Consider the following 13,248-nt stretch of genomic DNA (forward strand, 5'->3'; position numbering starts at 1 on the left):
ACAGATCCTGGGTCTTGTCTCCTGACCTCACTTCTGTGTCTTCTCTGTAAAACCATCTTTCCTCTGATTTAAATACCCTGAACTGCCTCAGCCACCGATACCTTCCCCTTTGTCTTGACAAGAGCTACAGATTGGCTGTCTGCTCAGTCCCTGGGAACTGCCCACACTATCCCTTGGCCAAAAGTCTGACTCTGCATCTCAGCCTTTGGACAGAGTACCCAGGGAGAGATCCCTGCCTACCAGGGCACCCCAGGGGATTCAGGGGGCCTGGGGAGCTGCGGCACTTGTACTCACCCGGCGGCAGTCCAGGTCTTCAGTGGCATTTTGGCGTTGGGGGGGCCCTTCAGTTGCTCCGCGTCTTTGGCAGCACTGAAGGGCCTCCTGCCACCGAAATGCCGCCAAAGACCTGGACCACCACTGGGCCAGGGTTCGCGGGGCCCCTGTGGGGCTGCTGAAGACCCGGACTGCCGCCGGGCCAGGGCTCGCGGGGCCCCGGGCCTGGGGAAAATTGCCCCACTTGCCCCTCCACCCCCGGGTTGCCCTGCTGTCTACAACTGAGGAACACACTGTGCAGGACAAGGGTGTCGGTGTGGTTCGGCATGGAACTAATGATGGTCTAGGGATCATTTTTGCCCTCTTTTGATCCTGAGGCCACTGTGCACAGAGCCAATTCCTAGGTGTAAGTAAGAACAGCCTGAGCATGCTCTGACTTATTCAGACTGCTGTAGTAGGTTCCCCAGGGCCAAAATGGCAGCCAGTGTTCTGTTCAGCCTGGGGTGTCCCACTCTGAGCCTTTCATCCAGCCATGACCTCTATTATGACAGCAGCAGATAGGTGGAAGCGTAGGAGCTTGTGTGCTAGCTTGATGGCACTGGAGGATGCTCTTGTGGTGGCCAGAATCTGGCAGTGATGTGGCTCAAAATGGCTGTGCCTATTGCAGGATCTGGCCCTCATGGTAATTTGGGAACCTTCGTGTAAAGCATTACCTTTCTAAACATACAGCTCGTCAGTGATACCAAAGCAGCTAAAGATTACAAAAAATATTTTTAACTTGCTAATTTGACAATATCCAGAGAACTTCTGTGGCAAAAAAAGGAAAATTTATTGAAATAATTTAATAGGGAATGTCATTGCAGAACTAGGTAACAACCTGGTTAAAACAACTCCTCATGCCTACAGCAGTAGCAAATTGCAGACTCTCCTAAGAAAGGTTTTGTTAGCTGTGGCACTGGTTGACTTTTTTTTACATCACATCTGTGCTTGCTTCATCATTCTGCCATCTGCTGTAACAAAATACAGGCAAAGCATTTTGGAAAACAACCCCTCCATACTTACAACCGGCTCTGACCCAGCTCACTTCTCTTCACTTCTCACAAGCTGCAGGGCCTGTTCTCCCCCCGCCACATGCATGATGAATTACATAGGCGTCCTGAGTGTGGGGAACACAGAATCCTATTGATTTTTGCCACAATGTTTCTATTAACCAAAATGGATGGTTATACATTTCAGTTTGTTGTAAAAATGTATTTGCTGAAAGGTCAAAAAAGCAAGGTCATTATCATTAAATGCTTAATTTTGAACTCCAAATCAAACTTGTTTCCTGTTATGTATTGTCTGCAGATACACAACATATATTTGAGCGAGAAACTCGGATTGCTAACTCATTGAAATAACAGAATATTAAGAGTGGTTTTGAGCACACACACACTGTACAACCCAGTCAATGTTTCTTCCTGGTGTAGCAGCGCAAATCTCTAGGTAGCAGTAAACTGGCTACACAGACTTCATTCCTGAACACATGTTCAAAGGTGATAAAATAAATGCAGATGGTTTCTCAAAACCTCAGTGGAGCATTTTTACAATTACCAAATGGACTGTAAAAGAACAAGAAAAAATTAGAGAAAACACAGTTTGACACAGATAGATAGGCAAACCCAGCATATCGGCCAATCATTTTTGCAACAAAATCATGTATTTATAATGTAAAATTTTGGGGAAACAATATTGACAGTTATCTCAGCTGCCTAATGGGAGTGAGTTTAAAAAGACCCAAATTTACAACGTACTATTGGGCTACTTATTTCATTTAAACAATTGATACAAAGAGGTTGGCTAGAGAACTTTGGACCTCCTTGAGCCACCACTGACGTCAATAGCAAACAGAACTCTCCCTGACTACAGTGACTGCGCGGGATCAGACCCTATGCATTTAGCACAGGCTTTGTATGCTTATGTGCTGTAAAATATACACAGGAAATCTTACACACAGGATTTATAAAAACATGTAACTGACGCATACAATTACACTGCAGCACTGTTGAAATCTGTAGCTTTTCTTCACTCAGGTCCCGATCCAATTTCCTTTGAAATCAGTGGCAATTGTTCCATTGACTTTAGTAGGAGTTGGATCAGAGCCTAAGGGTAACACTTCTTTTCATTGTTATACTAAGGTGGGAATGAGGCAGTCAATCTAATAACCTTATGCACCATGTTTCTTTGTCATGTAATACATTTCAGATGATCAGCACTATACCATATTTTCTCTGCAACTTTCTTCTTCCACTTGCAAAACACTCCGTACTTTGATAAAGTTAGAGTCCTGGTGCCAGTTCTAATTACATGATTTACATTAGAAAGCAGTAAATGATTTTTTCCAGAGTTAATTTTTTTGATTTCCAAAGAGCTTTGGGCCAGATTCTGATGTTAAGTACGTTGGTGTAAATCTGACTACAATAGAATTACTGTGTCTCCATTGATTTCAGTGGAATGACTGTGGATTTACACTAGTGTAACTGAAAGCAGAATCTACCCCTTCAGTGGCAACAGACTCACTAAAGCAAATGGAAATGATGATGAGTCTTTTCAAGTAAGTAGCAGTGTCTAACAAGCTCAGTTAGTTTCACCACTTCATTTAGCGCATAGATATAGACATACACTGGACACTGAATGCCAAGACCCCTGAATGTAAGGCTGCCTGCTTGTCTCTGAATAGCTTAGATACCAAAGCTGGCTGAAAATTTTCCATCAAAACTTTTCTTTTTATTAAATGGAAAATTTGGGATTTGATTAAATGCATATTTTCATTGAAAGCATCTACTTTCCTCAACATTTTCCCCTTTTTCAGTGGGAAACAGAATTTTTTTTTTGGCAGAAAAACAATTGGTTTGGTTTTTTTCAATTAAAAGTCAAAATTTTACACTGAAAATGTCAGTAAAAATGAATGTTTAATTTTTTTAATTGAAATGCTCCAAAGAGGGGGGGGGATTGTAACCACCTCTATTAGATATTGAGGGCTAGTCTAGATGAACAGTTGTATACCCCAGCTTGCTGCGTGCTATCTCCCTCGCAGCAGATTGTCGCGCACTTACCATTGATATGGACCCTGCTACTGGGCACTAAACGTTCTATAGCGCTCTTTGATCGCCCTCACTGAAGGTGAATTTAGGGTTTAATCCTGCAAAGTGCTGGATGTCTCCTGTGAGGTACTGAGCAACCTGACTGGGGACCTGAGAGTTTTTTGCACCTTATAAGATCAGGGGTCTAGTGGGAGACACACCTAATGCTGTCAGGCTCTGTATACAATCCTCCTCACACAGTCCTGCCTGTGTGTTCCAATCCTGGCTTACAGCTATCCCAATCCTTGGCCTCATGAGCAATCTGGACCAGCTCTGCAGTGTTTTTATGATGTGTTACACAGTCCATAGGGGATTAGAGAGACCACCCAATTCATTTCCTCTTGTGACTTATTGAGGATTTGAACCTGGTTCTCCAGTGGTGAAAAGATATAGGTACAAAGCCATCAGGCCACCTACTGTTTTGGTGCTGTAGTTCTTTTTTTAATTTATGAATGTTAAATGCAAAGGAGAAAGTGCTCATTTAACAATTTGAATTGGTGTATTGCAATTGTGATGTCTATTAAATTGAGGGCAGTTTTGGACTCCCTGGTTGTGTTATTCTTAAGATCCAACCAGATATAGATAATATAGGGAGCTTAAACTTACTCGAACCATTGCTGTCAGTGATTAAACTTCCATATGCTTTAATGGAAGCAAGGTCTGGTCCATGGTATAATGTGGTTTACACGGTCTTCCATAGAGCTGCTCCATTTTAGAATGGCTAAAGTTTTTGCTCAGTGCATATATATGTTGCTTCTACATAAAAATGCAAAGAATTGAACATGTTTTGTGCACAGAATTTAGAAATGTCTATATGAGGTATGTAGCAGTACATTTATTTTTGTATAAGTGTTAACTCATCTGTATGACACTGCAGTTTCACTTTAACTATTGCCTACTTGAGAACCTGATTCTTAATCACATGCCACACAGAAAACAGTAATTCTTCAATGATCCCCATAAAATACCAGGTTTGTTGAGCATTTCTACAGATGTTTTTCTCCATGAAAAATCAGCAATTGATGCTGACCAGCATTGCAGTTTGAATGAAAGTGCAGATTTGACATCTACTCCAAGACTGTATTCTTCTTTGCTAGAACTCTAAACCCAGGCTTCTTTTAATATTAAGACACCAATGGTTTTGTTTCTAATTTAAAAACCCCAGGCAGAAAGAAACAATCTAATGATGCAGCAGAGTTAATAGATTACTGGAGAGGAGGAACCTGATCACAATAAATAGTACACTCTAAAGAAATCATCTTTTATATATTATATTAATGATCCACTTAGATTGCTTCTTGGCATTGGTAAGGTTCTGTTACAAATATTTTAGATTTTTTCCTATTACTTCTAAAAGGAATTGGCAGCATTAAAAACCAGTTACAAAACAAATGTGCTTCAAAAACCTAAAGTAGAATTGCTGGGTTATTAGCAGCAGTTCTGGAACGCTAACAGAGGAAAAACAACAGTAATTCTAGTGGCAAAACTGGCATGACATACAGAAAATGTATTTTACAGCTAGTCAATGGCTGGAATGTTAATGTTAGCTGTAGGCCATGTTGTTTTCCTTTCAGTGGTGAGGAATTAACACTTTTAATTAAATATGAAAATATATGTGGTTTGCAGTGTTGTTGTAGCTGTGTTGGTCCCAGGATATTGGAGAGACAAGGTGGGTGAGGTAATACCTTTTATTGGAGTAACTTCTGTTGGTGAGAGGGAGAAGCTTTTGACGTACACAAAGTTATTCTTCAGGTCTGGGCTTGAAGAAGAACTCTGTGTAGCTCGAAAGTTTGTTTTTTTTCCACCAGCAGAAGTTGCTCCAATAAAATATATTGCCTCACCCACTTTGTCTTGTGAAAATAGATAGCAGGGGATAGAAATGGGTACACAACTCTTGACATTTATCTGATTTTTAACAAGTTTACTAAATGACAGTCACTGGCTTGACAATACTGAATGAAAAATACTGATGTTACACAGATTTTACAGTAAGATTATGGTATGCTGCTGATAAGCAGAGTCACAAACATATTCTAATAAAACTGCAGCTGCCCACAGCTGAGGCACATGCCTTTTTACTCCTATTTATTGAGAGAGAAAGCTTATATACTGTAGGTTTGCTGAAGTTTAATAAATAAGGTCAACTTATAATATATAAAACCATATAAACATTTATATGCTACATGCATATCATAATTTAAAGTAATAATTTATATAGCAAAGAAATGCAGACTTATGTTCTTCCTATTTTTCTCGACAACGCACACACGCAGGATGTGTCTATTCTTATCCATCGCCAGCCTACGAGTTTATTGTTTTCCGAAGTCAGTGCTCTTACATACGTTTGGGATGTTTTGCACTGGGAGTTCCAGTGTTTATCGTCAATGCCACGGCAGCCATTTTTTACCGGTTTGGCTGCTTTACACCTTGTTTCATAAAAATATTGTTTGACGGGAGAGTTGCCTGTTTTAATTTCTCCTAGCACAGTTACCTGGTGTCCTCTAATGTCAATAGCGGATGATTTGTCCGTGACCCATAAACTTTCACTGTCACATACAGAATATTCCCCTCGATGGCTCTTATGTTCTGCATACCTTTTCCTCCTGGAGGTTCTGTTCACCACTACAGAATTTCCAATATAATCTTCCATAAGATACAAAGGTGGAGGTTCCAATGGGGTATTGTCACTCAAGAGGACTCGGGGAGAATTGTAGCGTTTCTGTTGCCTTAATAGTTCTGCATCCATTGAGATAACTGGCTGGAAGTCTGATTTCACATTTTCAACTCCATCCACGTCCTGTTGAGCCTCTGTTTTCTGCATTGTGTTTTGATAGTTTTCCTTGATATCCACCATCTGCTTGGAGAGCTTGTTTTTCAAAATGTCTGCCTGAATGAGTTTAATAATGAGAGAATTTATTGAATCTTCTGGCAAACTCCTTTGATCCATGTTGGTAGATTGGATGCCACGAAGATAAGCAAGAAATATCACATAAAACAAGATGGACATCACCTTGTTCACCTGTAAGATCTGAAAAGAAACACAGAGTTAACTTAGAGCCAGTGAAATAAGAATTACTGGATGCAGTAGGATAGTCCTGATTTTTTTTTAGCGTGTCTTACAGATGTTAGACTGTGTAGACCAGGCTAGACCATGTGTTTGTTACAAGCTATTCCAAATATTTAATTACATTTTATGAAATAATGTGGGTGACCCTTTATTATTAGTTCCATCTACATTTCATCCACTTTTCAGGCAGGATGATTTTATTTTTTGGATTTTTATAGGGAGAGCAAAGTTAGTATGACAATATGGCATGTCTACACTGCCCCACAGTTAGGACCGTGAGGGCAGTGCACACCAAAGTGCCTGCCATGCTATAACTCTCCAATGTGGACACGGCTGGTGTGAACTAAAAGGTTCATAGTTTGCACTAATGTAGTCTTCTTCAAACAAGACTTCATTACTGTGAAGTAGGAACCTCTCAGTTCACACCTGCAGCTTCTAAACAGGAGAGTTACAGTTTGTGCCATGCTTTCCAGGTGGAGGTGACATGTCTTTGTAGAGAAAGGAACTTCAGACTTGTCTACACCAATGGTTCTCAACCTGTCATCCATGGACCCCATCTAAGGAGTCTGCAAAAGACAGACTGAAAACTGAATTCAACTATATATACACAGACAATAGATTTCCTAAGGGGTCCACATCTCCATTCAAAATTTCCAAAGGGGTTCACACCTATATTTGAAATTTTTTAGGGGTCTGCAAATGAAAAAAGATTGAGAATCACTGGTCTACACTGCCCCGCAGTTCAGACTATGGGGCACATGAATAGCAGTGCACACCAAAGTGTTGCACTGTACTTTATTTTTGGAAAGCAATTGTTTGTCCTGTACAAGGCTAGTATGAAATATACTTGGATCCCCAGGGCATTTGAACTATGTGTTCTCTGTAGATTATTTTACATTCTGCACAAAGTGGGCTAAAATTGACTTCAATAGGAGTAGTGAGGGGCTCACCCCCCCTGAAAATTGTGATGTTTGTTAGGAGGCCTGCATACAGATTAAGGAACAAGCGTTTAAAAATGAGGACCCTAAAGTTTAGCTCCTCTACCCATGTTTCAGCAACTGTTTAATTCTATGGGGTTCTTATACCACTGTTATCACCAAAGTATCTGAGTGTCCAGGACAGTCTGTGTCCTCCAGTAGTACCTTAAGAGAGGTGACTTATATCCTGGACTGGCTTCAGGCACCAGCCCACCAAGCATATGCTTGGGGCGGCACCTGGAGGGGGGCGGCGCGGCGCTCCGGCCCGAGAGCGGGGCCGCGACTGGGCTCGCCGCCCTCCCCCCGGTGCTCCAGCCCCCGGGGAGAGCAGAGCCACGGCCGGGCTCGCCGCCCTCTTCCCGGCGGCCAGAGCGCCGGGGAGAGCGGAGCTGCGGCCGGGCTCGCTGCTCTCTTCCCGGCGCTCCGGCCGGTCGGGGAGAGCGGGCCCACGGCCGGGCTCGGCGCCCTCCCCTGCCACGTTCCCTGCCGGGGGCCGGGGGCGGCGAGAGGCTTTTTTGCCTGGGGCGGCAGAAAAGCCAGAGCCGGCCCTGCTCATATCAGTCATATCTGTTTGTTTTCCTCTCATCTCCTTTGCAGAGGGAGAATTGCATGTGCAGGGTCATGCTTTTTGTTAGGGATTTGTTCTGGGTTGACTTTGTGTGTGTGTTTAACTGAACACTCTGCTTCATGTTTAAAATTTCAAAAGTGCTGAGCAGTCTAAAGCTGTCATAAATGCTAGGTTCCCATTGCTTTAAATCTTGGCCTTGGTGCGTAACTTTAGGCATCCAACTTTGAACATTTTAGCCCAAGTTGATTGTAACTCCAATTGTACTGACAGCTGATAGTCTAATAATATTCAGTGATTATAAAAATAATTCAAAACAATCAACAAGAATGACAGTATTTTATAGTAATTACCCAGAACATTGCAGTGTTTGCGACCAGTATTTATAAGTATAAGATAACTCTATTTTTAATAGCTATAGTTACACTTAGAGAGCACTTTTTTCAAGAAGCATGCATGCACCTCCCAATGCATACCATATATTGTTCATGACAAGATAGGTGAGGTCATATATTTTATTGGGCCAACTTGACAGAGCTCCTCTTCAGGTCTGGTGAATGTAACCAGAATGTCTAAGCTAAATACAAGTTATATAGTGTCCGTGTCTGTCTGAGCTGAGCTGTAAGTGAAGTGGTTATTTTAATCTGAATTACACTTACTGCTGTACAAATAAGTGTCATTGGTCAACGTTGAAACAGGGTTAAACTGGGGAAAACACACAGCAAGAATGTCAAAAGCAGTCTCAGAACAGTTATAATGAAACTCATCTATAATTCATTTAGCAATACTGAATTTCCTACTTTGTACTTTGGAACTGCAGCAAAATCAGAGTTGCCCTCTGAGAATATGTGAGCTGTCCTTTTATGGACAAGAAATGTGTTTTCTCCATTCTTATCTGATTTACAGTATGAGCTCCCCTAAACCTAAACTCTGTGTCGCTTGCAGCAAAGTTATGCTATGTGTGTGTCCGTATATAAAATAAAAATCAGTCACCAAATTCTTATTGCTCTTCAAATAAAAATTACCTTCAATGTAGATGGATCTCAGAGTACAAATGATACGCTGTATAAAAGACCTATGCATGCAGCACATGATCTTGCTCAGTAAATCATTTGAACAGCCAACATTTTATAAGACGTTGCCCAGCAGGTTTAACACAGCACTCAGAGGGGCTACCGCTGTGCCACCGGTAGAAAGGTCAGCATAATGGTCACACTAGCTAACACTATGCTCAATTCAAATGCTCCAAATATGGCCCATGCCGATATATAGTTGCATGTAATAACTTGGCTATCGGGTTTCAAAAGCAAAGTAGCCACTGACAAAACATACATCTTGGAAGTAGTTGATAATGTGGGAAAAGTGAAGGTGGATGTTCTGCATTAGCTGGACAGGGACTTGCAGCATGTGGAAAGTAAAGGATCAGGACCTCATGAGTAGCTTTTTCAGAAAATCCTACTCATGACTTGTAGTTGTAAGGCTAGACATCAGATCCAGCACTCAGAGCATACTTGAGGCAGTATCACAGGCAGGATACTTTTGGGTACACCTACACTTGCAGTGTTGTATAGCATACAATCACCGCCTGCCCAGCTAGCATGGGAGTAAATAGCCATGTAGATGGTGAGGCACAGGTTAGACGGGTAGAATAGAATAGAGTTTCCAGCTGCCTGAACCCCCACAATATATACCCAAACTGCTCTCTACATGCCCAAGCAACGCCTCCCACATCTACACTGCTATTTTTAGTGTGGCTTCCTCACTCCCAAGGCATTTCCCCGCTGCCAGAGCTTTTCAGTGCTGCATGTAGCTATCCTGCAGTGACAAATGTGGATGAGGCCTGGCCTGGCTTTCATTGCAGTGTGTAGCTACATGCATAGTGCCAATGTAATGCCCACAGACCCTGGTTACCCCTGGGCGGATTTGAACCTGGGACCTTGGGAGCTAAATGCCAACTGGCTCTTAGCTAAGGCTGTAGAGCAGACTCATTTTATCTCTCTTTAAGTGGTCTTGGTGCTACTAGATGGGACAGAACACCACACGCAGGAGGTGTGTGGGTTACACCAATATTCTACACACTGCCGTAAGTGTAGATATAGCCTTAGATCACTCAGAAGCTTCAGCTGGTTGATGCCTGCTCGCCTCTTCATAGTATTAGCCCTAGACAGCATATTAAACTTGTTCCCTGACAGTTACATAGTTCTCCTATTTGTTTCCATGTGCAACTCAAGATTTTTTTATTTCCAACTATAAAGCCCTTAATGGTTTGGGCCAGGGCTACATGAGACCAGTTTTTCTTCATGAGCTGTCACATTAGCTGAGGTCAGCTGTGACACTTGGGTAAGTTACCCCATTAAGCTATATCCGTTTAAGGGTGATTTAAATGGACTTAAATGCATCTGTTAGGGGTTTGCACCAGTATAACAAGATAGGTTTTTAAATCTATGTTGTTTCACTGGTGCAGGGTTTCTAATATAAGCCAGGTCTAGTTATCACTGAGTCTCAAGAGATCTGAAGGTTAAAGAACTGCTTATCAGCAGCTATTGAAAAAAAGATATTGTAATTCTAAAACTGGCAGTCAGATGTGGTTGGAAAACATATTGCTATATGAAACTTTAAGTACTACCTGCCAAGGTGAAAGGTTAGATTCTCTTCTGGTTGGTCCTGTGGAGTAGTTGTAACAGATTTACCATGGTGTTCATGAAACAACCTTGGCTCACGACAGATTTAAAAATATATTAAGAGGAGTGGGGGTGGGGTGGATCCTTTATTAAAAAGTTGAAGGGATGACGAGGTGTAATGAGTTACCTAGGCTATTTATGAAAGAAGATGGCACAACATGGTAGCTGAGATCATTAGGAAAACCAGTAAATTAATATTTTCCTTTTGGTATACAGCAGAACATGAATTCTCACTAAAGACTGTTAGACCTGTTGCAGATTGCTGAATTTTGTAGAAAGGCAATGACGGTGCATCACAGAATGGACTTTGTTCTTTTATTTTGTAAACTGTCGTTCAGTTTTTATCTATTTTAGAGTTTTATACTCCTGCCCAGTACCACAGTATCCAAGGACTTTCCATGTCAAATCAATAGCAAAATCCTTAGAGGACTTCATGGAGTCTCTAGCACTTCTCCCTTTCCAGGGTTTTGGGTTTTTAAAAAATGTATATTAATTTATTTTGATCATTCTGTGATAATACTTCACAGACTAAGAGCAAATGTTCTATAGTGTGCTTAGTAAAAATAATGAAATCTTAGTGAGATCTCATTTCAGTGTCTGCTACTAAATCTTTACTGAGAGGAACTTAAATAGAAATAAGATTTTCACAAGTGACTTATGATTTCAGGTGACCAATGTGACAACTGATTTTCCTCAGGGTCCTCAGCACTTTCTAAAAATCAGGCTTCTTTAAGAACAATTTGTTTTCCAAAATTATCAGCTGATGAACAACTTCTATGGCTTAAAGCTCAAGTAGGCTTCTCCCTCAGAAGGCAGTTTGTTTACTTCTCAAAACCATATGTAGCAACAAGTCTTTTTTTATTAGCAATGGAGTATTCTGCTACTTCCCTCATTCTAATTCCTTCTTTCTATGAAAACACACATGGTTTGCTTTTCTCACAATCACTAGGGGACAAGGATAATAGCTTGTAGTCTGGACATTGTAATAATCTGGACACTCAAATCAGAAATGTGACATGAACAGCAGAATAACCACAACTGAAAAAACATGCAATATTAAATAATAATAACTGATGCTTCTATAGAAACTCCATTTGAGAACCTCAGAGAGTTACCAAAGTAGATATTGTTCCCATTTTGCAGATGCAGAAATTGACACACACAGATGAAGTATAAAATTTTCAAAAGTGCCCAAGTCCCATTTTCAAGAGAGATTTGGGCACTTAGGATCCTAAATACCATTGACTTTTCAATGAGATTTAGGTTCCTAAGTGCCTAAATCACTTTTTAAAATGGATTGGGGCTTCTTAGTCACTTAGGGAAAAATTGTCAAAAGTACCTAAGTGAGTTGCCCAGGGTAGCACGCTGAGTCAACCGCATGGTAGGGAGGAGCGGGAGAGGGAAAATGTGAAGATCTCCTGAACCTGTAATCTGCTTTCATGATGAGTCTGTGGGGCTGCTCTGATTTATTGATTATATCTTGTCAAATGGCCACTCAAGCCTTTTCTAAAGCTTCACTGAATGGTAAAACGTTTCCATGTGGTGACAGTTTTGTGTTAAAAATTCAAATAAACCGATTTTGGAATACTGGGTAGTTAAAAATGACATGTATATGTTTATTTCTGTCTATTAATTTCAGACACAGCAGACCATAAGGGCATGCACAGCCATATTTTAAATTAATCTTTAGCAAGAGCATCTTCTAATTGATAGAAACGTGATCACCTCAGAAATACCTGACCATTGCCAACAGAGAACTTAACACCAATTCTTCAAATGCTTAGCTCATCAAAAAGGGAAATGACTGCTAGGAAGAAGTACTGAGGAAAGGGATCTGGGGGTCATAGTGGATGACAAGCTTAATATGAGTCAACAGTGTAACGCTGTTGCAAAAAAAGTGAACATCATTCTGGGATGTATTAGCAGGAGTGTTGTAAGCAAGACATGAGAAGTAATTCTTCCACTCTACTCCACACTGATTAGGACTCAACTGGAGTATTGTGTCCAGTTCTGGCTGCCACCTTTCAGGAAAGATGTGGACAAATTGGAGAAAGTCCAGAGAAGAGCAACAAAAATGACCTATGAGGGAAGACTGAAAAAACTGGGTTTGTTTAGTCTGGAAAAGAGAAGACTGAGAGGAGACATGATATCAACCATGCTAGCTGTATCCCCAGGTTTATAATCAAATTCAGAAATCAGAACGCTTCCATCACCCACCAGGTCCTTTCCAATTGTGACTTATTTTGATCTGTCATTTTCATGGCTTGATATTTAAGCCCTGTCTGTCTAGGCCTGTAAGATTGCTGTAGCCTGGTTCTCCATTGACTGACTTTGTTGTGTTGATGGTGCTAAGTGTAAGGACTGTGAGTCAGGACTCCGCGGTTCTGTTTAGCTGTGTTAGTGATATGTTGGGTGACCTGGGGCAAATCATGATCTCCATTCCTTAGATTCCGCATCTGCAAAATGAGGAATCGGGTGAGGCTTAAGTACTGTTTGTAAATTGCTTTGAAATCCTTGGACAAAAGGTGCTATACATACAAAATATTATAACTAATAATATTTT

The 13,248-nt window shown here is 41.1% G+C and overlaps 1 protein-coding gene across 1 annotated transcript in view; it reads right to left on the bottom strand.

Annotated features, from left to right (window-relative positions):
• Nucleotides 1-478: 478 nt before the first annotated feature.
• The window catches only part of NTF3 (neurotrophin 3), a 64,073-nt gene continuing 51,303 nt past the window's right edge, over nt 479-13,248 (bottom strand). The window contains exon 2 of the mRNA XM_054039088.1: nt 479-6,423. Coding sequence (XP_053895063.1) covers nt 5,629-6,423 — 795 coding nt within the window. The 3' untranslated portion in view covers nt 479-5,628. The remainder of the gene's footprint in view (nt 6,424-13,248) is intronic.

The sequence above is a fragment of the Malaclemys terrapin genome, chromosome 1, assembly GCF_027887155.1.
Source record: "Malaclemys terrapin pileata isolate rMalTer1 chromosome 1, rMalTer1.hap1, whole genome shotgun sequence".
Taxonomy (NCBI): domain Eukaryota; kingdom Metazoa; phylum Chordata; order Testudines; family Emydidae; genus Malaclemys; species Malaclemys terrapin.